We start from the raw sequence: 26,103 nt of genomic DNA, 5'->3' as shown, positions 1-26,103 counted from the left end.
GTGTGTTGGAGTCCTGGTTAACCTGTGGATCTTGTTTCACCAGGTACAATAATGTCCCATTTCAACACAGATCTCTCAGAAACATGGGTGTTGATATTAAGAAGGCAGTTTCTTTGGGTGTAAACTGGCATTCTTTAATAAAAATGACTTATTAGGTTTGTTGCTGTTTCAACCCTCAGGTGTACCTTGGTCTCAGGGAAGGACAGCAGCAACAACTGATCAAGGCAAATTACAACTACAAAGTACCAGGCCTCCTTCCAGGCTTTCTTACCCAACATGCATTTACCTTTTGCACATTTTAAGGTCCACAGCATATTAACCAACACTTTAGACCCATTTTACCAACCAACAGGGGGCAGCATTGCACCAAAACAACCTCCTATGGCCCATCTAAGGAGTTTTCCCCAAATCAGAACAGCGCTGTAGATCGTTTGGAGTCTGATTATCATGTACAGTCTGACATCATCCATGTGATATACAGCTGTGCTCTACATCCTGACAGCTTCAGTAATGTTGACAGTCCAAACAGAGCAGGCTTAACAGAACTCCGTGGTAGCACTGGGCCTCTTTTGGTGGGTTAAATCCAGGTAGAGGTCTGATCGAAGAAAGCGATGGTACGAATCCTTTTCCATAAGTCCATAAATCCTGCTCTGGGCCAAATTAAAGCAGTCAGTGCTGATGTTCTCCATGTTCCCCTTGGTCTGTTCCCTGGAGTATGAGTCCAGATTAACCTGGATAAATAATAAAATATCATTAGAGGTCTGGTAAGTCATTTTGCTGTGTTAGTTGATGCTAGCTGTTTTAAACTCAAAATTGAAACATGCAGCTTCTTATTCTTATTTGTTGCCTTTAAAATCGTTACCTAGGCTAGCACCACCTAAATGCTATTTGGCAGAATTTATATTCCAAACACTTGAGCTTGTTAATTAGCTACAGGGGTTGGACAAAATAACTGAAACACCTGTCATTTTAGTGTGGGAGGTTTCATGGCTAAATTGGACCAGTCTGGTGGCCAATCTTCATTAATTGCACCAGTAAGAGCAGAGTGTGAAGGTTCAATTAGCAGGGTAAGAGCACAGTTTTGCTCAAAATATTGCAATGCACACAACATTATGGGTGACATACCAGAGTTCAAAAAAGGACAAATTGTTGGTGCACGTCTTGCTGGCGCATCTGTGACCAAGACAGCAAGTCTTTGTGATGTATCAAGAGCCACGGTATCCAGGGTAATGTCAGCATACCACCAAGAAGGACAAACCACATCCAACAGGATTAACTGTGGACGCAAGAGGAAGCTGTCTGAAAGGGATGTTCGGGTGCTAACCCGGATTGTATCCAAAAAACATAAAACCACGGCTGCCCAAATCACGGCAGAATTAAATGTGCACCTCAACTCTCCTGTTTCCACCAGAACTGTCCGTCGGGAGCTCCACAGGGTCAATATACACGGCCGGGCTGCTATAGCCAAACCTTTGGTCACTCGTGCCAATGCCAAACGTCGGTTTCAATGGTGCAAGGAGCGCAAATCTTGGGCTGTGGATAATGTGAAACATGTATTGTTCTCTGATGAGTCCACCTTTACTGTTTTCCCCACATCCGGGAGAGTTACGGTGTGGAGAAGCCCCAAAGAAGCGTACCACCCAGACTGTTGCATGCCCAGAGTGAAGCATGGGGGTGGATCAGTGATGGTTTGGGCTGCCATATCATGGCATTCCCTTGGCCCAATACTTGTGCTAGATGGGCGCGTCACTGCCAAGGACTACCGAACCATTCTGGAGGACCATGTGCATCCAATGGCGGTGCCGTGTATCAGGATGACAATGCACCAATACACACAGCAAGACTGGTGAAAGATTGGTTTGATGAACATGAAAGTGAAGTTGAACATCTCCCATGGCCTGCACAGTCACCAGATCTAAATATTATTGAGCCACTTTGGGGTGTTTTGGAGAAGTGAGTCAGGAAACGGTTTCCTCCACCAGCATCACGTAGTGACCTGGCCACTATCCTGCAAGAAGAATGGCTTAAAATCCCTCTGACCACTGTGCAGGACTTGTATATGTCATTTCCAAGACGAATTGACGCTGTATTGGCCGCAAAAGGAGGCCCTACACCATACTAATAAATTATTGTGGTCTAAAACCAGGTGTTTCAGTTATTTTGTCCAACCCCTGTACATCTTCTCTCTATTAGCACTACTGTCGCTGAGTGATTTACAGGTATTGGCTCATAAAAGACAATGAATAAATCAGTTTGTGATATTTCTCCTATTTAAACTTATGTATGTATTAAGTTACCAAAATGGAACATCAATATATAACTCAAAAAGCACTGCTGCAAGTCACCTTGGATATCTGTATTCATTTAAATTAGACAGTAAAAGAAAGTTAGATAATCGAACCCATGTTGCTGTGCGCCACCACTTTACCAGCTGTGTAGAGACATTTAAATATAACACTGTTTAGTAATGAAGTCCTGAATTTATCATTATTGTGCCCACCTCTTTAGATGATTGGATGGAGATGTACTCTTCGTATATCTTTTTGGCTCTTGAAGTCATCTTGGATAGTGACTTTATTTTCTTGTAGTCTTCGCAGGCCAGCCAGAAATCTAAATTCTCCTCACTGAATTCTGTTTGCAGGAAAGAGCGGAACACGGCCAGTCCATCTGACCAAGCAGATAAGAAGTTACTTCACATGCCATAATTAAATCACAAAACATGAGTCAGATTTTTGAGCTTGGGGTTTGACATCAGTTGAGGTGTTCATTTAATTTCTGTTAGGGGTCCAGTGTAAAATCTAATTTAGAGTGTAAAAACAGGGTATTTAATATTTTTTAAATATGTTTAAAACCTACATTTGTGAGAAAGCAGCAGGTCAAAAGATTCTCCCCATTTGAGAGCTTCCTCCTGAGAGGGCCTGCCAATGTAAACAGAAAGAATGATACACAAGCAATCATTTACCGCTCCTAATCATTCACTGACATTTACTTTATACAAACATAGCAAAACATAATGAAAGCATCCTGCCTTTACTCAATTACACCAAATATAAGATGTCTATTATAATAAACATGCAACCATTACAATTTTAAATGCCCTCTTATAAAACTGCATGTTACTTTAGTTATAACAGATTAAAATGCCTTATTTTTTCAGTTCAAAAACAAGGAATTTTTCTGAAACATACTTGTCTGATTTGAGGAATTTCTCAAGCTTGTCGGCTAAATTGCTTCCAGGTTTGTCGTTCTTTTTCCGGAGAAAAGTCAGTCGACTTTTCATGTCTCTCGCTCTGTGGGAAGAACACATTAAATTGTAACACCTCACACCTTCTGAATGACTAACCAGCTGATTAATAAGTCTAAACTGATAGACATGGAACTGAATCAGTATTATCTACTCTAATATTGTGGCAGCAACTGTACATTTATTGATTTAGTGAATGCATATCTGGCAAAACATTAAGAGATCAGACTTACAGATTTTTTGATTTCTTCTTGTTCATGGCACTTTTACCCACTTGACATTTGCAGTTTGGCTGACCGCAGACCTGAGATCAGGAAAAGGAGGGTTTTGTTATTTATTTTAAAAGCAGAATGGTAATAAAGGAGTGAATGATCTAGCTCTTGGAGAAAATGACACAGGCTATGTACAGTTTGGTTGAAATAATATTTCAATAAATAACCAAAAGTTTGCATTTGCCCCAAAACCCTTACAGTGGTACCTTGAAACTCAACGTCAGTTGGTTCTGGGAGTGGCGTTGAGTTTAAAATGCGTTGAGTTTCATGGTATTTTTTCCCATAAGGATGTATGGGAAACCTGTTAATGTGATCCATGGTCCCATGGAACTGTATATGTTTTAGGCTAATGTAAAATAATCGGGTTGTTTTTGACACTCATACACTGACGATACAATATAACACAAGTTTAAAAGTGAAACAGGAGAAAATTCCAGCTAAAAACAGATACATCTGTTTCACTACTTTACCCGGTCAGGGTTGTGGTGGTTCCAGCACCATCTAAAAGCACTGGACCGCTATTACTCAATAGGTAACTATGTTTTACATTAATGGAAAAAAGTGCACATTTTATTTTTCATTTATTTAAAGAAGAGAAGAAACACACCCGCTTGCCAGTAAACAGGAGGCAGATATGATGAACGGATCCTCTGTTCTTGGTGAGCTCTTTTCTCAGGGTCTGTGGTGAGGGGACAGTCCAGCGCTGCTGTGCGTCTGTGTCATTTTCCATGCAGTGTATGGCCTGGTCAGAGATGAAGCGAGGTGAACGCAGTTCCTGTAGAAGACTGCCCTCGCTGTGGGTGCGCCTGTGCAATGAGCGTTGTACAGAGAGCCTAGTGATCTGCTTGCCCCTGCCGGGAGACATCTCCACCAGGCTCCTTCGCTTCAGATAGCCTTCATCACTGTCCTCGTCTTCATCGTCGTCCTCTTCCTCCTCAATGTCTTCCTCATCATCATCAGTGGATGGTGAAGTCAGAACGTCTGGATTGTAGGAGCGGTCCAGGCACAGTTTAGGAATGACGAGAGGAGAGGATGAGGAGGATGAAGATGGGGGCCTGGCACTTTCACCCTCACCCTGCTCTCTCCTCTCAAACTCTGGCTCTCGCTCAGCTCGCTTCGGCTCCTTCCTGCTCTCCTTCCAGATAGCTTCATGCTTCACGTGTGCAGATTTAGAGATGTCTCCTGAAGTGGGAGAGGTTTGGACACATTCAGTGGGGCATGAGGCACATCCAGAGGGGACGCTGGTTCTGATTCTGGTGAGGCCAGAGAAGGTGGGCACTGTGGGCTGGGATGGAGAGCATGGTTCTGAGACGCTGTGTGTGCCAAAGCCCAGCAGCCCTAGATCAGCCGGATCCCCAGTCTTTGGCTCCAGCATCTACAGAACAATTACTAAACCATTAAAATGAAATATTACATTTAATTAATAGAACATGATTAAATCAATATTTTTATATTAAAGAAAATCAGCATTATTATGCATTACACTTTAACAGTTCAACTAAATGGGGGGGGTGGGGGGTAATTAAAATTAAAATAGCATTATCAACATCCTTTGGTTGGCACTGTTCTGTGGATAGCACTGACACCTCGCAGCAAGAAGGTCCTGGGTGTGATTCCTAGGTGGAGCGGTCTGGGTTCTTTCTGTGTGAAGTTTGCATGTTCTCCCTGTGTCTGTGTGGGTTTCCTCCGGGAGCTCCGGTTTCCTCCCACAGTCCAAAGATTTGCAAGTGAGGTGAATTGGAGATAAAAATTGTCCATAGAATGAATTGAACTGATAAATCTTGTGTAACCAGTAATTACCCTGTCATGAACGTAACCAATGTGTGAAAAAATGAATGAGTAAATAAATAAGTAAATCAACATTCATTAAATTAGAATGAAAATACCTTAGTTGCTAGCAGTCAGTTATAGATTAATAGTATTGAGGTACAACTTGAGGTAGTACATTATCAATAAATAAAAAGACAGCAATCGTTTTCAATCAACATGCAAAAGTAACATATTGCTTTTAAAGTCACACAGAAACACCATATTTTTCTTTACTAAATTCCAGCTTAGAAACCAAGGGCATCAATTGTGGTGTAGAAATATATTTGATTCCACAACTGATATGTTGCACTTCAGGAAATTACTGCACGGTCATAATGCAATATCAAGAAAACATCTCCCACCTCTCAAATATGAATCACTTATAAACCTGCACGGTAATGATACATTTGTGGCATAAATTCAATTCAATTCTATTTAACTTTGTCATTCTGCTAGTACAGAGTAGTACCGTATAATGAAATGCAGTCAAGCTACTTCTCCAGTGCTGTGATAAAGAATAAACAGTATTAAGAAGCCTCAAAAAGTAAAAGCTACACAGACAAAAAAAGTAGGTACTGTACATGCAATTGACAGTTTTAAAGTAATTTATCATATTTCTAATAGTATAGTATTTAAATACTAACTGGACTTTTTAGAGGTCTCATCTTATGCAGCACAAGACTGAACACAAAATACAGCTTACACTAATTCCTTATGAGCATACAGAGTTTGTAACAGCAACAGCAAAACAATACCAGGCCATGAATATTAAATCAAAACAGCAATAATGTGCCAGATTTAAGTCTAAAAATGAACATGAGGTGTAGTACAACACAATCAAATAATAATATTAATGTTTAATTATTACTATGCCAAAGCAAGGAAGCATATCAGATTTGCCAGCTATTCATAATGACTATGCCAATTAACTGACTTTTAAACAAATATACTGAACAAACATGGCAACCCAGCTGACAAAATGTATCAAATGACCCTACCTTCACAAAAGATCCAGTGTTTACCTTTTAAAAACCTTTCATCAAGCAGCATGCATAAGAACAGCTTTTTGTGACATCTTCTAGTTCGACCCTCCCTCACTCTCTCTCGCTCACTCACTCTCTCCCTCTCTCGTCACATGTGCGTATCTATTTGTGCTAGTCTTAATGATGTTGCTGCTGCATCAATTGTTGTTAATGCCAGCCCAAGGGGCGCTCATTCGCAGAGAAGACAAGAAGGAGAGGAGATTAGAAAAAAAATCTGATTTTAACTCCCCTCCCTTCCTGCATCGACCTCGAAAGAAATGGAATAAGACTGGTTGGAACTAAGAAGCACTAACACACACAACCTCTCGACAAGTCTTTTCTCGGCTCTAGAGGTTCTTTTTATGGGAAACATTTTACCCTACATATGTATTTTCAAGCATGATTGTGTGCATGAGTGTAAGGAAGGTGTGTTTTATACCTGATCGTGGCCCATTCTATCACTGAGACTGAGCTGCTTGTTGATATTGTCTCTCAAACATTGGTACACTCTTCTCTTCTGCTCGGCTGAAAAGGCCTCCAGACTGAACAGACACTCGGTTCTCTACGTACAAAAAAGGTAGAGATAAAGAGGTAAACATGGAGCCCGTCATTCAAACACATGGCTTTCATTTGGCCGAGGAGCAGCAGATATGTGCTTTATTCTCAGGGTTTATTATGTGTGTCCTTCCACTACTCGGCGCTGAAAGGCAACCTTTGTGTCACACGCTGGCCAGAATGAGAAGTGAGAGAGCAAAGGCGAGCTAGACAGACAAAACTAAAAAAGGAAGGAATAAAAGAAATTGGGAGACAGTAGGTACACTATTTACACACATTCAGTCGGGCATCACTGGGTGAAAGAATAAGAAAAGTGAGAGAGAAAGATAGAGAGAGGTTTGCGAGTGTGTGTGTGTGTGTGTGTGTGAGATAGAGGTTTGCACGTGTGTGTGTGAGAGAGAGAGAGAGGTGTTGTCAGGGAGACGGGCAGATGGCTGTATGTTTAGCACTTCGCCTCTGCGTGTATTTGCTGGACTGAGCCGTCTGTCTTGCTGACACATCTACTCTACTGAGAGCAACGAACTTGGAGCACACTCGCGTATGACGTACACCACAGTGTAATTAAAGCCACTCACAAAGAAGTTGCTGACATCCATTAAAGACCTACAGTTTTGTGAAAAACGAATCACCCACTTTCTAACTGCTTTTGGTATTGCATATGTGACACACTAAATGATTTCTGATCATTAAAGTCATGTGAACTATTAATTTAAGATTGAAAACATCTACCTATTGGTCGAGCTTTTGAAAGATTGTATTATTTTCATCAGACTACATGTATTAACAGGAAAAAGCCAATGAAATCTAGACCTATGTATTCGCTGGGTCTGAATCAACAAAGGTAAGACTTAAATTACATTCCCTACCTTTTCCTGGATAAATCATGGACCACTACATTGATTCTTGGGTGTTTTAATTAAATTCTTTCCCTGCATGGATTTTTTTAAAGCTCTGGCTTTAAACAGTCATTTCTATTGTTTAGAAATAGCTGAATGGTTCTGTTCCTCTTTAAACATATCACACTCAGGGAAATCTTATCTGCATGATCACATAATTAACATCATTTAATTGTTTAACCGATATCAGCTAATTAATGCTTAATTCAACCTACCTGGCAAAATATTAATAATCTTAAACCTATAACTATCCCACAATATATGACTAAATTTTATAAAAGTCTTAATTAGCCATACCCACAACATAAATGCACCATGTGGGTATACAAGTACTAAATGTAGACCATATTTTGGTCTATGTCTGTCTATGTCAGGAGTGAAAGGTGGCAGTGGCAGTATGATGTGCAGCACCCAGATGACTTGCCGTTATTGATGGATAAATTGTTGCTAAAGGTGATGCAACCAGTTATTAGGATAAGGGGGCAAATACTTTTCAGGAGGTTAATATGGGTAAATAACTATGCTGTATAAAAGTTCCATAGAAGAACAATTATATAAATATTATAATACATATCATTATTCACCCCTACAAAAGAAGAAATGGAAGTGAGAATAAGCGCTTACCTCGATTTTGTATGAAACATACAGCCGCAGTTTATCTGCAGGAACTGAAGGAAAGAGATATGTTTGTTTTAGAACAATCATTAGTGCAAACAAACTTTTCAGATGGGCAGATTATTTTATTAGTAATTTTAAAATCACTTTTATTTTTTACCAACATTTTTATTAATGTAATAAACACTCATTAGACACTAACAGTCCCTTCCGTAAAAACTCTGGACAAATATAACCAGAGATAAAACTTCCTCCAAACACTGGCAGGAGGAGAGGGGCAGAAATGCCCATAGTGGCGCGCCTATAGATATTTCAATCAATCATCAGGAAGGTGAAGAATACACAGACCCACCCAGCAGCCTGGAACGGTTTCTGCTAGAGAAAAGGCCATTGTTCATGGCAGACAGCAGCAAAGTGAAAAAGTAGCTTGGGCCGCACGTCTCAGGGCACTTCTCTCATTCAAAACACACACACACACACAACACACACACACAGACTCCTTCCTGGCTGTTGCTGTGGCACTATGCACATATACAGGGGTTGGACAAAATAACTGAAACACCTGGTTTTAGACCACAATAATTTATTAGTATGGTGTAGGGCCTCCTTTTGCGGCCAATACAGCGTCAATTCGTCTTGGAAATGACATATACAAGTCCTGCACAGTGGTCAGAGGGATTTTAAGCCATTCTTCTTGCAGGATAGTGGCCAGGTCACTACGTGATGCTGGTGGAGGAAAACGTTTCCTGACTCGCTTCTCCAAAACACCCCAAAGTGGCTCAATAATATTTAGATCTGGTGACTGTGCAGGCCATGGGAGATGTTCAACTTCACTTTCATGTTCATCAAACCAATCTTTCACCAGTCTTGCTGTGTGTATTGGTGCATTGTCATCCTGATACACGGCACCGCCATTGGATGCACATGGTCCTCCAGAATGGTTCGGTAGTCCTTGGCAGTGACGCGCCCATCTAGCACAAGTATTGGGCCAAGGGAATGCCATGATATGGCAGCCCAAACCATCACTGATCCACCCCCATGCTTCACTCTGGGCATGCAACAGTCTGGGTGGTACGCTTCTTTGGGGCTTCTCCACACCGTAACTCTCCCGGATGTGGGGAAAACAGTAAAGGTGGACTCATCAGAGAACAATACATGTTTCACATTGTCCACAGCCCAAGATTTGCGCTCCTTGCACCATTGAAACCGACGTTTGGCATTGGCACGAGTGACCAAAGGTTTGGCTATAGCAGCTCGGCCGTGTATATTGACCCTGTGGAGCTCCCGACGGACAGTTCTGGTGGAAACAGGAGAGTTGAGGTGCACATTTAATTCTGCCGTGATTTGGGCAGCCGTGGTTTTATGTTTTTTGGATACAATCCGGGTTAGCACCCGAACATCCCTTTCAGACAGCTTCCTCTTGCGTCCACAGTTAATCCTGTTGGATGTGGTTTGTCCTTCTTGGTGGTATGCTGACATTACCCTGGATACCGTGGCTCTTGATACATCACAAAGACTTGCTGTCTTGGTCACAGATGCGCCAGCAAGACGTGCACCAACAATTTGTCCTCTTTTGAACTCTGGTATGTCACCCATAATGTTGTCTGCATTGCAATATTTTGAGCAAAACTGTGCTCTTACCCTGCTAATTGAACCTTCACACTCTGCTCTTACTGGTGCAATGTGCAATTAATGAAGATTGGCCACCAAACTGGTCCAATTTAGCCATGAAACCTCCCACACTAAAATGACAGGTGTTTCAGTTATTTTGTCTAACCCCTGTATATATGGTCACAAATAATCCAGGGTGGAGCTGCTTCACATCCCTCCTCACAAAAGAATCTCTAATACATTCTAATATAGTCATTCAGCCAGTTATATTCTGTCCACCTTAAATTTGCACAAGGTCATTTGACTTTGTACCTAAACATATGAACACATCAGTATGTATATAAAAGCATAAAATATATGTTTAATAACATCAGTATGTACTTTGTAAAAAGGCTCCTGGTAATTACAGCTTTGAGACATCTGTTGAAATGAAAAATTTGCTCTTTGTAGCACTGCAGTTACATTGTAACCCATTACTCTTGGCAAACTTGTCTTTAATTCTCCAAAGGGTCCATCTGAGTGACTCATATTTTTTAAATGTTTTATAAATGTTCAGTGGGATTTAAATCAGGATTTTATAAAATTATTTTCTTAAAAAAAAACATCTCCGCTGATAAGTTTCCTATTGATAATGTATTGTCTGTACAGTTTGCAGAGAAGCAGCCCCATATCGTCATGCTCCCACCTTCATATTTGACTGTGGGTATATGGTGTACAACAGATCATATGCACAACACTTCTTAAGAGTTACCAGCTAAGCTGTAAATAAACAAAACTAATAGAGTTTATTTCATAAACGTCACAAGTCATTGTTCTGATTTGTTCAAATGCTTACATGCAAACATACACATTTGTGTTTCAATGCTCTTTGTTTGTGCTATGAGTGAAGAAACAGATGATTGTGTTGCAGTTCATTGCTTAGTGTTCACTGTGTAACTATTTGTTAAATACCGGTTTCTTACTGTAAACGACCACAGCTGTCTATCGAGTGGTATTTCTCAATCCAGTAAACACACATCAGTTCAGTTTTGGGTTCAAAACACTAATAAACCCTTGACACAAGCTAGCTGTGTCTACCATACACAGAACTTTATTTTAAACAACATTTTTGTCTTTGTGTCATTAAGTATATAAAGTGATCCTGGAATAGGAAAGGTATATTGAAAGAAAGAAAATCTGGCACATTTTATTCCATAATTATGTAGCACTAACCAATTAGCATTGGCCAAATGGGCCAAAATGTATTAAGAGAGCCAAAAATGTGATAATGATTAAATCTGATTAATTATGTATCCATGCTGAGAATAGCACCTCCAGAAATTTGCACTTTTGGCCAATTAGACACACTGTTTTTACACTGTGTAAATCAGCGGTGTGACAATTACTCTTTTTATGCTTCATAGTGAAATGTTAAAGTTTCTAAAATGTTTCTTTTACCCAGAGCACAGAGCCAATCAGCACTCAGCTTTTATTCAGCAATAGAGAGCTAACACACACAACCTTGGCACTACAGGCAAACTCTTTTCTGCTATGAGATTTTTGAGTCAGATACAGTTTTTAAAAAAGGCCAATAAAAGTCAGCATTTAGTTTGCAGCAAATATAAAAAATGCTGCAAGATCATGATGGGTGTAATTATGGGATTCTGGTATGGGATGCTGGTGCACCTGTCCAAACTATCAACATTAATGCATAAAACAGCAGGTTTTAATAGAAGCCCTCAAGTTATCGAATAAGAATGAACATACCATCTTGGATCTGGATTTGATGAAGGTAGAGAGGACTCTGCAGCACGTTACATCGGCCTGGTTCGTCCTCTCTGGTCAGTAACATTAGGTCTGTGTAGATGAACACTGTGGCCTATAGGGGGCGATAAAAAGCGATAAAGTTACTCACAACCACATTAAGTCTGCTAATGTCCCACTGGCTCTGATCTGTGTGTGACTGACACTCCAGATGAGCCTAAGTGAAATAAAATACTAAAGTACACTATATTCATTTGGCTCTGGTTAAGTGCTCCATGTTGAATTATGTACGTGTTGGACATTTTTCTTTAGGAAAATAAGGATGTACATGTAAATGTATAATTCAGCACAGCTGAGAATAATAAATAAAACAAAATGCAATGCTGTCATCTGCTTTTCCCCCTGTATGGCTTGTCCATTCTTTCCTGTTTGATGCTTGGAGTAGCAGATAATGATTTATTTATTTGAGCTTGAAGTTTTCCTTCTGTTTTAAAGGAACAGAGAAGTCTAATTTACACATATTTCCACAAACCACAGATGTTGTGACGAGATATGCTTGGTGACATACATTTCTTTAGTTTTATCCTACACCAAAAAACAGTGGGTTTATTTGTAGTGCATTCATACCACATCTGCTTATTGTGCAGTGTTTCTTTTTCTGAGTGTAAATGTTTATATTTATAAAATACAATCTAACTGGTTAGAAAAGCATTAAAATGTATTTGTACTTCAGTAGATTCTTGATTTTATGGCATTTTAATGTAAACAAAATGTTTAGCTAAAAGTTCCACAGGCACAAACTATGAAAAAGAGAGTATTGATTTTTAAAAATAATTATTGCTGTAAAACTATAAATAAATAATGTCACAATAAGCTGTTGTTTATATAATTACTTTATAATAGGCAAAAACTTGGCAGCTAATGTATTGCATCTGCTTCCAATGCTCTCGTGGACAGATTTATCTAATCAGCAAAGCAACTAAACTGACGTTCCACGCACAGCCATTCACACATTTATGAACTGTTCACTGCAAAAGGGGGCTGACAATTTCAGGCAATTTTGGTTTGTAACAGTACTGAATAACTGTACAAAAGATACTATAATATAAAAAATTGTGGCATCCTCTTCCAACATTATGTGGAAATTTATTTAATATTGATGTCACACTTGAGTACTACTTCCCATTTTATGACCCCTAAAATGTATTTTAAGAGTGAAACCTCTCCAGTGAAAAATCAAAGAAACAAATTTTAGACACATTTGCTCTAAGTAAAAAAATTATGTTAAATAGATTTTTGTACTAATTATTTTATTAGTACAAACAGACCAAGTTGTAGACTTAAAATGCTGAGCTACAGATTCTGTCATCGGTTTGTTTGATTCCCACAGCCAAGCCATCCTGGGCAGTTGGGAGTGTTTATCTAAGTCCCTACTCCTTCCTGGAGCAAAGCCAGTCTAGTAAACTTAGCAGCTTATCACAGGCAAACACACACTCGCACAAACACACTTGCACTAGGACACTGGAGGAATGTAAGCTAGTGATGAACAGCTTCTTCTTATTAAACACACCAAACTTTACAAATGTCAAACCTCAGTATGCCTCCCACACACAGGCTTCAAAAGAAATCTAAGGTTGGTTAATGGTGAAAGCCTGGTGAGAAAGCCCTAGGAGAGGACACAAAGGGAACTGAAGATTGCTGTAGATACAGACTGGATCACAGTGTCTATTGTAGCTTGGCGAGATTTGTTTCCACTCAATATGACTCAAGCTGTGTTATCTAGAGGTCAAGCTATTCCCAAACCAACTCTCTCAATAGCAGCTGCCACAGGAAAAGTCAAAGTCAAGTGTCTCCTTGCCTCAGCTTAAACAAAATCAGATTTGGCACGGCTGCTAATGAAACGAGGATTACTGTATTTATCAGGTATAGCTAAATAGTGTTTCAAGCATTTTTCTAATGTGGCTTCTTTTTTTTTCAAATTCTAGTCATTTCCATGAGCCCCTTCCAACACATGCAGCCGCATTTTTACAGAAACAGTCCTGATTCTTACAGAGAGCCATATCGTGCACAGAGAGTCAAGCTAAGCACTCTGTGGATTATACACCTCTCATGCAGGTGCCACAACCAGGCACAAAGTCTTGTAACAAGCATGAAGAGTGTTTCTGTTCTTACCTTAAGGGGCATGTTTGTGCTGTCATGAAGAATCATTTCCTCAGATAACAGCAGAGCTCTTTCCGGACTGCACAAATCCAGTGGCTACAACACATTTAACACGTTAATTCGAGTACTACCTAAATTATACAAACAGTACGTCACAAATGTTATAATAAATGTATGCAATATGTAGCTACCTGGACAAAAACAGGAAATATGAGGATCTTGGGGGCCAGGCTGACGTAGGTGCCGTAGCTATTGTGGGGGACGTGTGACTGGACGATAGTGCAGTTCTGGTAGTTAGCAAAGCTCTGTCTGTATGCTGAGGGTGGAAGAGTGGCCGTTTTATTGCTCAGAGACCTGCGTAATGTGGCCCGTGGCTCCATTGTAGTCTCCTGAAGGTAAGTCGCATTTTGTTGGATGCCTCTGGAGGAGTGAGTCTGATAAATTCTCCCTAAACAGAAACAAGATAGAATGAGATTACTTGAAGGGCCATATTTTTGCCCACCTCTAGTTAATGTAAATGATACATTTATACCAAAAAAATATTGCAATATTTTACAGTAATGGATCAAAACTAACCGGTCACATCAATTGTAATAATTTTTTAGCTTTTTAAAATATTCAGTTCAATCTTTTTAGCTTTTTTCATTAAACGCTTTATCCAGGTCAGGGTTGCGTCTGGCCCTGTTTCACAGGAAAACACTGGACAGAGCACAACCCCCCATCCCCCCAGACATAGCCAAGCATGTCTGTGTGGATGCACAGCCAGTTGACAATGCTGCAGAGATTCAAACCTGGATTTCAGTGGTTCTGGACTAGCATAAAAGACCGGTGCACCACTCAAAAAATTCTTATTGAAAAGTTATTATTGGGGCAGCATGGTTTAAACAACCTAAGAACAGAATAAACATCCAGAAACATTAAATACATTTTGTATTTAAATACTTTTGTTTTTAACATTATGTGGAGCTGAGATCAGGTCAGGTCGAGGTCGCGTCTGGCCCTGTTTCACTGGGAAACACTGGACAGAGCACAACCAAGCATGTCTGTGTAGACGCACAGCTAGTTGATAACAGGGCGGCACGGTGGCTAAATGGGTAGCATTTTCGCCTCACAGCAAGAAGGTCCTGGGTTCGATCCCCAGGTGGGGAGGTCTAGGTTCTTTCTGTGTGGAGTTTGCATGTTCTCCCCGTGTCCACGTGGGTTTTCTCCGGGAGCTCCGGTTTCCTCCCACAGTCCAAAGATATGCAAGTGAGGTGAATTGGAGACACTAAATTGTCCATGACTGCGTTTGATATAAGATTGTGAACTGATGACTCTTGTGTAATGAGTAACTACCGTTCCTGCCATGAATGTAACCAAAAGTGTAAAACATGACATTAAAGTCCTAACAAACAAACAGTTGATAACACTGCAGTGATTCAAACCTGGATCGCAGTGGTGGTAGGCAGGCGTTTGTTTGTTTGGATTTTAATGCCATGTTTAACACATCTGTGTCATTTAATGGCAATAATAGGTATTATGTATCTGTCTTCATATTTTGGTCCATTTTATATTTTCATCTTTATTTTTATATGCGAGGTAGGTTAGGACTGTTCTTGGGTAGGCTGGCGTAATAGACCAGTGTGCCACTCGAGAAGCTATTATTGACAAATTATTATTGGGGCAGCATGGTTTAAACAACTTAAGAACAGAATAAACGTCCAGAAACATTAAAATACATTTTGTATTTAAATACTTTGTTGTATTTAACATTATGTAGATCTAAGGTCAAAAGTTTCCATTCTAATTACATGGATGGAAGTCATGGGATTGCAATGATTGAAGTGTGCATTGTGAATGCTTTTATGACTAGTCCTGGCATGTAACTTGTAAAAGAACAGGACTACTATACTGACATGTCTTCTCTAGTATGTTTTTATTCAGAAAAGCCTAAAGCTTTGTTAAAATTAAACACTAAATATTTTTCCCTATTTTAACTGGTTACAGTAGGCTGACTAATGACAAAGTTTGCATCACATCGCAGAGCCCTAATAGTGACATTGGCTATTATGAATGTTAAGTTTATTCAGAAATGTTTTCTACAGTAGAATTCTTTGATTGAACATATAAACCAGTAAAAATGAACCATAAACTGTGGGTTCTTACCAAGAGTTCCTATTGTTCCATTGCTGTCTGGATAAACAGGCTGTAATATCTGAAAAAAAAAGACATACTTATCTGACAAAACAGTTTACTAAAAGCAGAAAACAAATATTGTGATAAAGAATAAATTATCATGTGGTTTAGAACCCTTTAAATAATATCTACCATAAAACCTTGAGAGCTTGAGTTATGAAATTAAAAGAGTCCCAGATGTGAAGATGCGTTAAGTTAAAGGTTAGAGGTGAATAAATGTATATGTTGGTCAATCTATGTAGAAAAGCAGCTTAGTTCTATATTCATCAGCTCACACACTCTTGTGTGGAATATACCACAGCAGCTTAGAACCTGTGCATGTGCAGGATAAACTAATACCTGGTTTCCCGGATTGACCGGAGACAAAATTATATAGTTGTCTCCGCTCGATGAGGTCACACGAGTGCCTTTGAGAGTCTGTGTGCGTGTTTTGTAGTCGTTTTCTTCCCGTTTCGCCGTCCACGACCACGCCAGCTCCGCCGTTCCATTTCCATTTCCTGTGACCTCTGTGCTGCTCGCCTTCTTGCGGCGTCCCAGTTTGTGGTTAGAGGGGCGAGACAGCAGGGGTGGGGTTCTGTTTTGTGTCTTGGTGGTGGGAGACAGACTGTCGAAGCCTGAAGGTTTGTACGAGGGTCTGTGAATCAGGCCTTCGTAGTAGGGCTTCATGACTGGCACTGTCCTCCATACCACCACAGTGATCTCATTTCGGCAGTTTCTAAAAGAGGAGAGGATTTAGAGGTCTGAATCTTACAAAACAGAAACAGGCAACAATTTAAGAATAGTTTACAAATGTTAAATAAGTCAGTTTATAGCAGGTGTTTGTAGTATTACATATGGGTGCTCAGGTGGCACTGCAGTGAACTATTTGAGCCTATTACTGCTCAGGTGTATGGTTCAAATCTTCTATAATTGGCTATTTCTAAGGAGGAGAAGGGTCAGTACGCTCTCAGTGTGCAACCTAGAAGCATCTTCATAAAACCAGTTTATATTAGCACAACATGATTTCACAATGAGGCACAGACCTGATGGCATGGGCCAGGTCTACACACTTCCAATGCTCTACTGGTTGGCCATTTAGCTGTAGCACTGTATCCATCTGCTGCAGACCCGCCTGGTGAGCCGGACCACCTTAAGTTGGAAAAACAACAAAACTCTATGATTATCTTATCACCTTTTTAATGATTTACAGAGAATGGCATGTACTTCTTATTAAAAAGAACATTACTGACCTGGATCCACAGCCTGCACACGAACAGGTGAGTCCGAGCAGATGGTAAAGCCAAAACCATCCTTTCCCCTCAGGATGGTAACCTGCATGGCAGAGCAAACACATTAGATGCTGCAAGAGTGTGAGAACTACATTACCTCACTGTAGTGTTTAGCTGGGTCTGTTGCAGACAATTTAAGATTTAAAATGAATATTTTAGTGTTTTTTAACCTATCATTTTCCACCCCATATGGAGAGGATGTGTGATTACCACAGACAGGAATTTCAACACATTTTCCTGTAGTAAAAAACAAGAAGACATTTTAACTCCGAAGCAATTAAGCAACTATTTTAGTGATGCATGATCACGTTTTTTTTTCTGAAAAAGCAGTTTTATCTTTAACAGCATTCCAGCTCAGTACAATAATACTGCTGACTGAATTTATAAAATACATATATAGAAATTGTCTGAGGGGAGACCTTGAGGTGACCAATGGTTTTAGTACTTATTTTCCTTTATGTGAATTGGGCAAGTGAAGCTGGGCTTGTTTTATTTAGTGTAAGATAATTTAATTAAAATGAAATAAGTGAAAGAATAAAACCTCCCCCTCTAAGAGCTACTGTAACCCAGCAGCAGTCAAGTTCAAATACCAGAGCTTTAAACAGTGGGGATATTAAAAGGTAAGAGTCAAAAAATTAGTCAAAGTTGCTGGGAGATAAACGGAGGCCTTCAAAAAGGGAAAAAAAATGTCTGGCTTTTAAAACATGCCAGGGGATAGATAAACAGAGCGGAGGGGGATATTTGGACAGAAATGACAAAAGAAGCCAGTGCCAAACTAAATAGGAAAATGTGTAATAAATGTCTTTTATTTAACATCACACCGGGCGGACGGCTGTAAAACAGAGCAAAAGAGGGAGATTTGACAGCATTGTAAAACAGTGTAATATGTGTACGCGAGAATTCCTTCCGTCTTTCTTCCTCTGGGTGATGTTTTCATTACCTGCACATTAGATTACACTGAAACTGCTATCAGTCCAGACTATTCCTACACCAACAATTCACTGTATGTGTGCTGTATTTCTTATATGTCTGTAGCTGTAGCCTCCTGACACTGGATAAATCATTTTAAACAATATTAAAGTCTAATTTTATAGTCTGACACTAATTTTGCTAATACAGTACATTAATACAATAATGGTATAATAAAAAAGGTACAGATCAGTTGCAAAAGTACAAGCATTAAAAACCCATGTCTATATTGATATTTTAGTTCAGTTCCACCTATTAGGTCTCATTAAATAATAATATACAGATTGAAACAAGAATGAAGTTTTCAAACAAGCTGCAAAATAAACCTTATTTGTCTTTAAATTTTGATACCAGTTGGTTGCCGTCACATCAATAACTGTTGGATGTTCAAGTAGGCCAGACGCTTGTGCCTTAAAGTATATTTTTCTGCATTATCAGAGGAAAAGTATTTTTTTTTTTTTAAATCAAAATCATTTATAAATCTCAATATAAATCTCAAGGACTGGAAAATAATTTTGTCTGTCTCAGACATGAGGAGAAAATAGACATACTGACCAATTCTTACTTGGTGCCTTTTCACTGATAAATCATAAATCAAAGCGTTTGCTTCTGAATTTACTCTTAGCAGCTTAGAGTACCTCCTAATGCTGCTCTTGATGCTACTAGTCAATTTCTTCTTTCTGGCAAAAGTTCTAGCATTACATCCTTTCTGCTGTTAAAAAATGTCAAACTTTTATGACATTACACAGTAGACAGAATAACTATCAAATGCATTATGTATAAATATTTAGGGTTGCAAATAAATTGTCACATTAAAAATATATATAAAATATAAATACTGGCCAATGCTGATCCAGTTCAGACATCTTTAGAGTATCCAAGCAACTGTAAGCAAGTTAAATACAAAAAACTTTGTTATAATTTAAGATAATTTGTGTCCTGTTTTTATGTGACGTTCAACAAGTTGACTATGATCATCCACACTTTCACAGCATAAAAAGTGTCCAGGGTTCATCCCTACTAATTGTTCTACTCTGCACACACAACTCATACAGTATCTGCGCCAGACTCTCCACGACTATCCATAATTTCATCACCACAATTTTACCCAACAACAACCTAAACATAAGTAGCTGAACCAACCTGAGGCAAGTTGCGCTCGATGCAGAACCTGCACAGTCCATGAATGGTATGCATATTTCCAACCTACACCTGCACACACATGTATGCTTCTTCTCTATAAATCTGTGTGTTTTTAAGACTCCTGATTCCCCTCATGCATCAGTGCTGTCGTTCAAAACAGAGCTACTGAGGTAAGGCATGTCTGCTCATGGGAACCGCTCAGTACAGAAGAATCACAGGAAGCAACCTTCCAACCCCGCAGGCTGTGACCAGGCAGTATGGCTGCACTTGATAAGCCAACAGGCTTCCTGAACAGCTCTGGACAGTATAGGCTCTAGTCTCCCTCTCTCTCTCTTGGCCTCTCTCTCTCTTTTTGGAATCAGGCTTTCCCTGCTAGGCCTGATCCCATGTAAACACAAACACCCTTTATGACCATGGGGCATTACGGTCTAAAGACATGTTTGTTTAAGCTGGGCACATGTCAGCAAGGTGTAATTGTTGGGCTTTTGTCTGTAGGTGTTGAAAACAAGTGCGGTGAAATTTCCGAACATTTGCATACCTATCCTGTACGCCAGATCGAGTTAAACAATCTATATGGAAAAATAATAACATTTAAAAAACAGCTAGAACAAAAAAATGATATATTATTACAGAGCCCGTTAAAAAATCAATTTCACAGATTTTTTTAATATTTCAACTGTTTTTATTATGGGTTATAAAACTATTAAAGGTACTGCCATTTCTAACAAAGAAAAGACTTTAAATCATCAGCAATATGGTTTATATTCAGATTGAGAAGTATTTTTGACACTTTAGTGGTGCGCTTCACTAATGCCATAAAAGCAGCTGATACAAGAAGTTGATGTGAAGACAAAGCATGTGCGTATACTGTAGATGTGATACAGCAGCTGCAAAACATAATAACACCGTGGCTTGGTGGGTATGTTTTTCTTCCATGTTTGTGTTGTGGTTTGCATGATTAAAAAGACAGTTGAGGCTATGTCAGGAAAGGGCACTGACACTAAAGGGCATGATGCACTGCAATAAAAGTGGACCTGAAGGGCTCTTAAACTTGTTAGCCTTTTGCAGTATTTCTTACTCCAGCTGCCAAAGTGGCATGGGCAGTGTTATTCATAGTGTTCATTCTTTATAGTATTTTAATCGTAATTACATGGGTGCATCAGCTTGTGATGGTCAAGACTGACGATCTTGGGAAACAAAGTATCATCTGTACCAGGTAAGATGGGACCAAAAGGCATATGAGTCCTAATTAATGCTTGCATTTGCTTTCCCAAAGGCCAGAAGAAAGAACAGAGTGTGTAATGCTTGCTGAGTTTAGACATTACAAAGGTGCATACATTACAAACACACAGGGGCCTAGCTACGAGTTTAATAATGCATAGCATTACTCATTAAAATCCCTAAAAAAATTAGCTAAGCAATTCACAATTCAGCATATAAGCATATAAGATACCCCTTAATAGAAAGTGCTGCAAAGACTAAAGCATGGGCTGGGCAAAGATCATTAGTGTTACCAGGGACAAAGAGGCAGTTTGATAGGCAGCTGACAGGACCAAACAGGACATCTCAGAGAAATTAAACTCTCACATAAGTTCAGAAGCCCCGTTAGGTTCCATGCATTTTGGCAAGGTGGATTTTTACATCTGTTTTTATGCAGGGAAAGTAGGCCCAATTATAGCCAGTAGCTTTGGCAATTAGCCTGGTTTGTGCAGTATCCCATGGACTCAAGTTAATTAGGTGTTGGCTTGTGATTTAGTGCACAGGTGAAAAAGATTAGTATTCTACAGAACCTCCTGCTATAGACATTTACCTCAAAATTGGACTTGTTTAAATGTATTATTTTATAAGCTGCATTAAAAATAAATCCTAATAAAAATTAAAAAATATATATATTTAAAAATACCTAAGTATGGGCTTATACCCAACACTTATGCAAAACATTCAATGTCAGAACAGTGGCTTTAAGACTTTGTCATTTTACTGGTTAGGCTAGGTTTAAACACATCACAAAAAAGTAAAAGTAAATAAATAACTAGAAACCAAAATGAAACACCAGTACATATATGCAAAATAAAAGTGCAAAATTTACAACAAAATATTAAAATTAAATCAACTAAAACATCATTGTACCTAAATATTATAACTTCATAGATTATATTAAATTTTACTACAGCTGTATCAGTGTGGCCATGTCTTTCATTAACATTTATTAGTCTAATATAACACACCAAATAAAACATCAGTTTCCTAAAAAGCCTAAATATCTGATTATGGGACGGGAGGATGGAAGCGTATGAGTCTGACTGACCAGCTTCCAGTTTGTGGGTTGGAAAACACTTCATTGCCAAGAACAAACAGAATGGCAGAAGCACGAAAATCAAGCAGAGATAAATCATAAACAGCACGTAGAGGCGAGCTTCCTATTACAGCCACTTTGTTAGCTTTTCCCGTTTCCCAGCTTTGTCTGAAGAGAAAAGCCCAATTGGAGAGTGAGGCCTGGGAAAAGCTCCTGGTTAAAGTGGATGGGCGGGTTTGGACTCAGTATGAGTGTGTTAGAATGAAAGACACAGACAGAAACATGCAGAGAAAAAGAAAGAGACCTGGAGAGATGCAGAAAATGACTTTAGTGTCTTTGGAGTGCAAGTGTGTGTGTGTGTGTGTGTGTGTGTGTGTGTGTGTGTGTGTGTGTGTGTATGTGTGTCTTTGGAGCCTGCGTTTCTTAATATAATCGGCAGATGGAATACCTTTTTTGTCATATATACATACGTATACACATGTACAGTACAATGCATTTTGCATGTCACATCTTGTTTGGAAGCTGGGGTCAGGATTCAAACCCACAACCTTACAACTGATGGCCCAAAGCTCTAGCCACTAGGCTGTCACTGCCCCACTGTCTTTGAAGTGTGCACATCCATACACTTCTCTAAATGAACAAAGCCAAGTCTAGTTTGTACTATGCCATACATTGTGAGCCTTGAGATAAAGCAGCTCAGTTATAATGAATTTACACGTCTTCAGTTAACTAAGTACAATCAACTGCTGAACTGTCAATCCTGTGTTTAGGACATTATTCTGTTGTGTTAGAAATAGCACCGTAACAAGACACAAACTGTCAAGCTGGAGATAAGTTACATTAGCAGTGCTTCCAGCTGAAAATGTCAATTCTAATCTGATACCTCACTACGCGCTCACTACGAGCCCTGATACTATTATGTAGTACTAAATGGTACATTTAAAATGATCATCAGTATTATTAAAGCTGTTATCCTGCTTTAGTATTTAAAATAGTAATTAAAAATAATTCTAACTACACATTGAACAGCTTATAATCAACAATTTATAAGAATCAAAAAATGTCATGCCCTACAGTGCATCCTGGTGCCATCTCTTCAGCGACTAAAAACGCACATGTACCGGCCATCCATATGATCTTGGAGAAAACAGGATTTGTCAGAGCACTCAGTATTCTTCCATAGCTCTGATGCCTGTGTGCATGTTGTATGTGCTTTCAACAGTGGACAGGAGTTTAATGCGGTGCTTGTTGTGACACTGAGCACCAGTAATAAAATAATCTGCAGTTTGAGTTACAGTAGCTCTTATGTTGGTCAGTATCAGACGCTATACTCCTTTTTTCCTCTGGCAGCACTGAGTCTTTGCTGCCCAATGACATATTGGCAATTTGTGGCTTTACCATCCTCGGATCGCTGTCGAACAATCCCTGCCTGTAACCATACCTTACTGTTTTAGAGAAATTTCAAACCAAACATCTGGCCATAACAATTTGGCTCCTATCAGTGTCACATATTTTACACATCCCTTACCGTGACATGTCCAACTGTTACAAAACAGCCATTGTCATGCACATTTTGGGGGATGATTCTACCGTTTTGGCTCCTCGTCTGTTATTCACCTCAACTGTTACTGACACTCTGCATGATTGCACTGCTCATCCGATCAGATATCACATTACACTGATACTAAACTACACACTCAAATGCTTACTGATAATCTAATCTTATCTTATTTCAAAGCTCATATTAAAATCACTTTAAACTGTTACCAGTATCAGCCTTTAGCCTGATGCATGTGTAGTCTTAAAATGATCCTGATCGGGTTTTCTTGTTTGCTAATTGCACTTCATTTTCTCTTCATCTGTTTAAATTACAAGTTAAAACATCACTTAGTTGTCATCACTTCTTATCTTAAATGATCAATCCTGGTCAGGGTTGCACTGGAACTTATCATTAAAAAAAACTGGTGGGAAATAGAAGCTTTTCAGGACACCTGTCTATCACAAAGCCTCACACATTCACATTAAATTCACTCTAGGTGCAAGTGTTAATGCCAAGTCCCGAGTCTGGAACTGTTCGGAGGAAACAGAGTACCTGGAGTTTACGCATGCAGTCACCTCACAAATAATCATTTATTAATAAATTACTTAAGGGTTACAAAAGGAAGAAAAATTCTGTTAAGATAACAAACTGAAGTAAGTTTAATAGCACTCTTTGACCAATTGTTAATAAAAAATGACTCTATAAGCTACTTAATTTTACAAAGTAGTGATGCTACCACTTTGCTGACAAAGATTTTCAGTCTAGTTTCACTACTTGCAAGAATACTGTGTACAACTGTGTAGAATTGTTCTAATGTTTTAGTTCACATAAACCACTGAACAAATAAATGACAACAATGTTATTTGATTATTTTGTACATGCAATCACACTATCACCCTGTTCCTTGTGTTCACTGACTATATCAGAATTCACTGCCTACCCCCTAATTCTTTTTGTCACTCAGTTCTTTATAAAAAAAAGTTTGCAAGTAGAAACACTTACGGTCAGTGACTGCATGTTTTCTGGGGATGCAACATCAGGTCCTGCATGGCTGGACAGAGCAGCTTCTGAAACATATATAAGAGAATCCCATGAGTCCCAGTTCGAGAGAGTAGCGTTGGTGAACATCCTTCAGGTTGTGTGGCGTCCTTCAGCGTGACGGCACACTTAAATAGAGAACGAGTCAGGGTTTGGTCATCTGTGCCTCCAAGCTGCAGATGAAACTGAGTCAAAGGCGACCGAGTGCCGAGTGTTTATTTATCTGACATGGAGCTTTACTCACTGCTCAACCCGGAGGCAATGACTGAGCGAGTGAGTGAGTGAGTGAGGGTAAAATTAACTTCTCTCAATGCATTATCCCAATCCAGTCCCACCAACAGCAGGCTCCCCCCACCATGTAGCCATAGCGATTACAACTCTCCCAGGAAACAATGTCTTTTAAGCATTCTTCATTGAAGTTGCATTCAGTCCTGACACAATACAGCTGCCTTTCTCTCCTAAGGTTTAACCCACTGCCCTGACTTTTCTCACTCGCTCTCTGACTCACACACTCATCAAGTCTAATCTCTTCTGATTTTACACAAGATGTGAGCTTTCTCTATCTCAGCCTGACCCTCATCCTCGCACACACCACATGGTCAGTTATAACGAACAGTACAGTCACAATGCTTTTGATTACGAGCAAACTTGTCAGCATGTGCCCCAACTAAGTCATTCAGGGACAAAGACTCCACAGGGGGGCTAGGGAATGGGACTAAGTAGATTTGTACTAACCAAACATGTCAGTTTCTGGCACATCACTTTTGGCAGTGTGTAGCCTCCTGGCGCTTAGCACTTTGATACTGAATAAGACTGATTGACTCCTCACTGCAGTGGCACACCCTGGTAAGTACTGTCTGATTGGGTGGGAACATACATTTTTGTTACTTCAAAATCATTTGAAATTGTCCAGCATTGTGAGACATGTCACAATATATAAATGTCATGGCCCTACATCCGTTAGCACTGGTATTGTAAATAGTGTTTGTGGACATACAAAAATATGTAAACTCTTAAACATTAAATTCAGACAATAGTTTAAGGAAGGCCATTTTCTGTCCAGCATGACTATGCCCATGTGCACAAAGTGAGGTATATGACGAGACAGCTTTACATATTTGGTGTATAGAAAATGCAGTGGCCTGCACAAAGCCCTCTTTAATTCTTTATTTCTTTATTTCTTTTACTGAATTAGCAACTCCCTCAGAAAGACTCAAAAATCTTTCTTGCCACATAAAGAGTGCAACTCCCTATAAATGCCCATGGTCATGGAATAGGATGTTCAACAATCTCATGATTAGCTGCTTTTGGCTACATAGTGGCAGAAGTTTGCTTAAAAATATATAAAAGTATAAAAAATATTTTTAATATATCAAAAAATACAACAGCTTATAATTAAAACAATGTGGTATACTGTATATTATCTATAGTCAAAGGATTAAGCCAACTTTATTTAAAACAGAAAATAAATAAAGGTGACAGAGAGAGTAAGAAACAATCATCTGAACTCACCAGTGGACTGCCTGATGCGACGTGAGGCTACTCGCAAATGTTTGCTCCTGCCCAGCTCCTCACCCAGGAGATAATACCATCCCTTGATCTCCTGTCCCCAAAAGTAAAAAAAAAAAAACATACAGTCAGTGCTCTGTCATATCTAAAAACACCCAAACACACAGAGATAAGATGAGACAATAAAGGCAAGAAATAAGTTCTGTCTGTTTTTTGACAGATTTTAACATTGTACTTA

The 26,103-nt window shown here is 39.3% G+C and overlaps 1 protein-coding gene across 1 annotated transcript; it reads right to left on the bottom strand.

The window, feature by feature from the left end:
• LOC134335084 (regulator of G-protein signaling 3-like) lies at positions 1-24,556 on the bottom strand. Its single transcript, XM_063017478.1, has 16 exons — positions 24,321-24,556; positions 17,332-17,413; positions 17,125-17,230; positions 16,442-16,817; positions 16,073-16,121; positions 14,119-14,375; positions 13,940-14,023; positions 11,771-11,882; positions 8,423-8,466; positions 6,787-6,909; positions 4,124-4,891; positions 3,478-3,548; positions 3,189-3,290; positions 2,857-2,918; positions 2,501-2,667; positions 1-731 (listed from the first exon to the last, which is right to left on the bottom strand). The coding sequence occupies exons 1-16, from the start codon at positions 24,444-24,446 to the stop codon at positions 537-539; spliced, it is 2,724 nt and encodes a 907-aa protein (XP_062873548.1). The 5' UTR covers positions 24,447-24,556; the 3' UTR covers positions 1-536.
• Between the last annotated feature and the right edge of the window lie 1,547 nt (positions 24,557-26,103).

This window comes from Trichomycterus rosablanca, chromosome 21 (assembly GCF_030014385.1).
Source record: "Trichomycterus rosablanca isolate fTriRos1 chromosome 21, fTriRos1.hap1, whole genome shotgun sequence".
In the NCBI taxonomy this organism is placed as follows: Eukaryota; Metazoa; Chordata; class Actinopteri; order Siluriformes; family Trichomycteridae; genus Trichomycterus; species Trichomycterus rosablanca.
The sequence above is the reverse complement of the archived record's forward strand: the minus strand, read 5'-3'. Positions and strand labels throughout refer to the sequence as shown.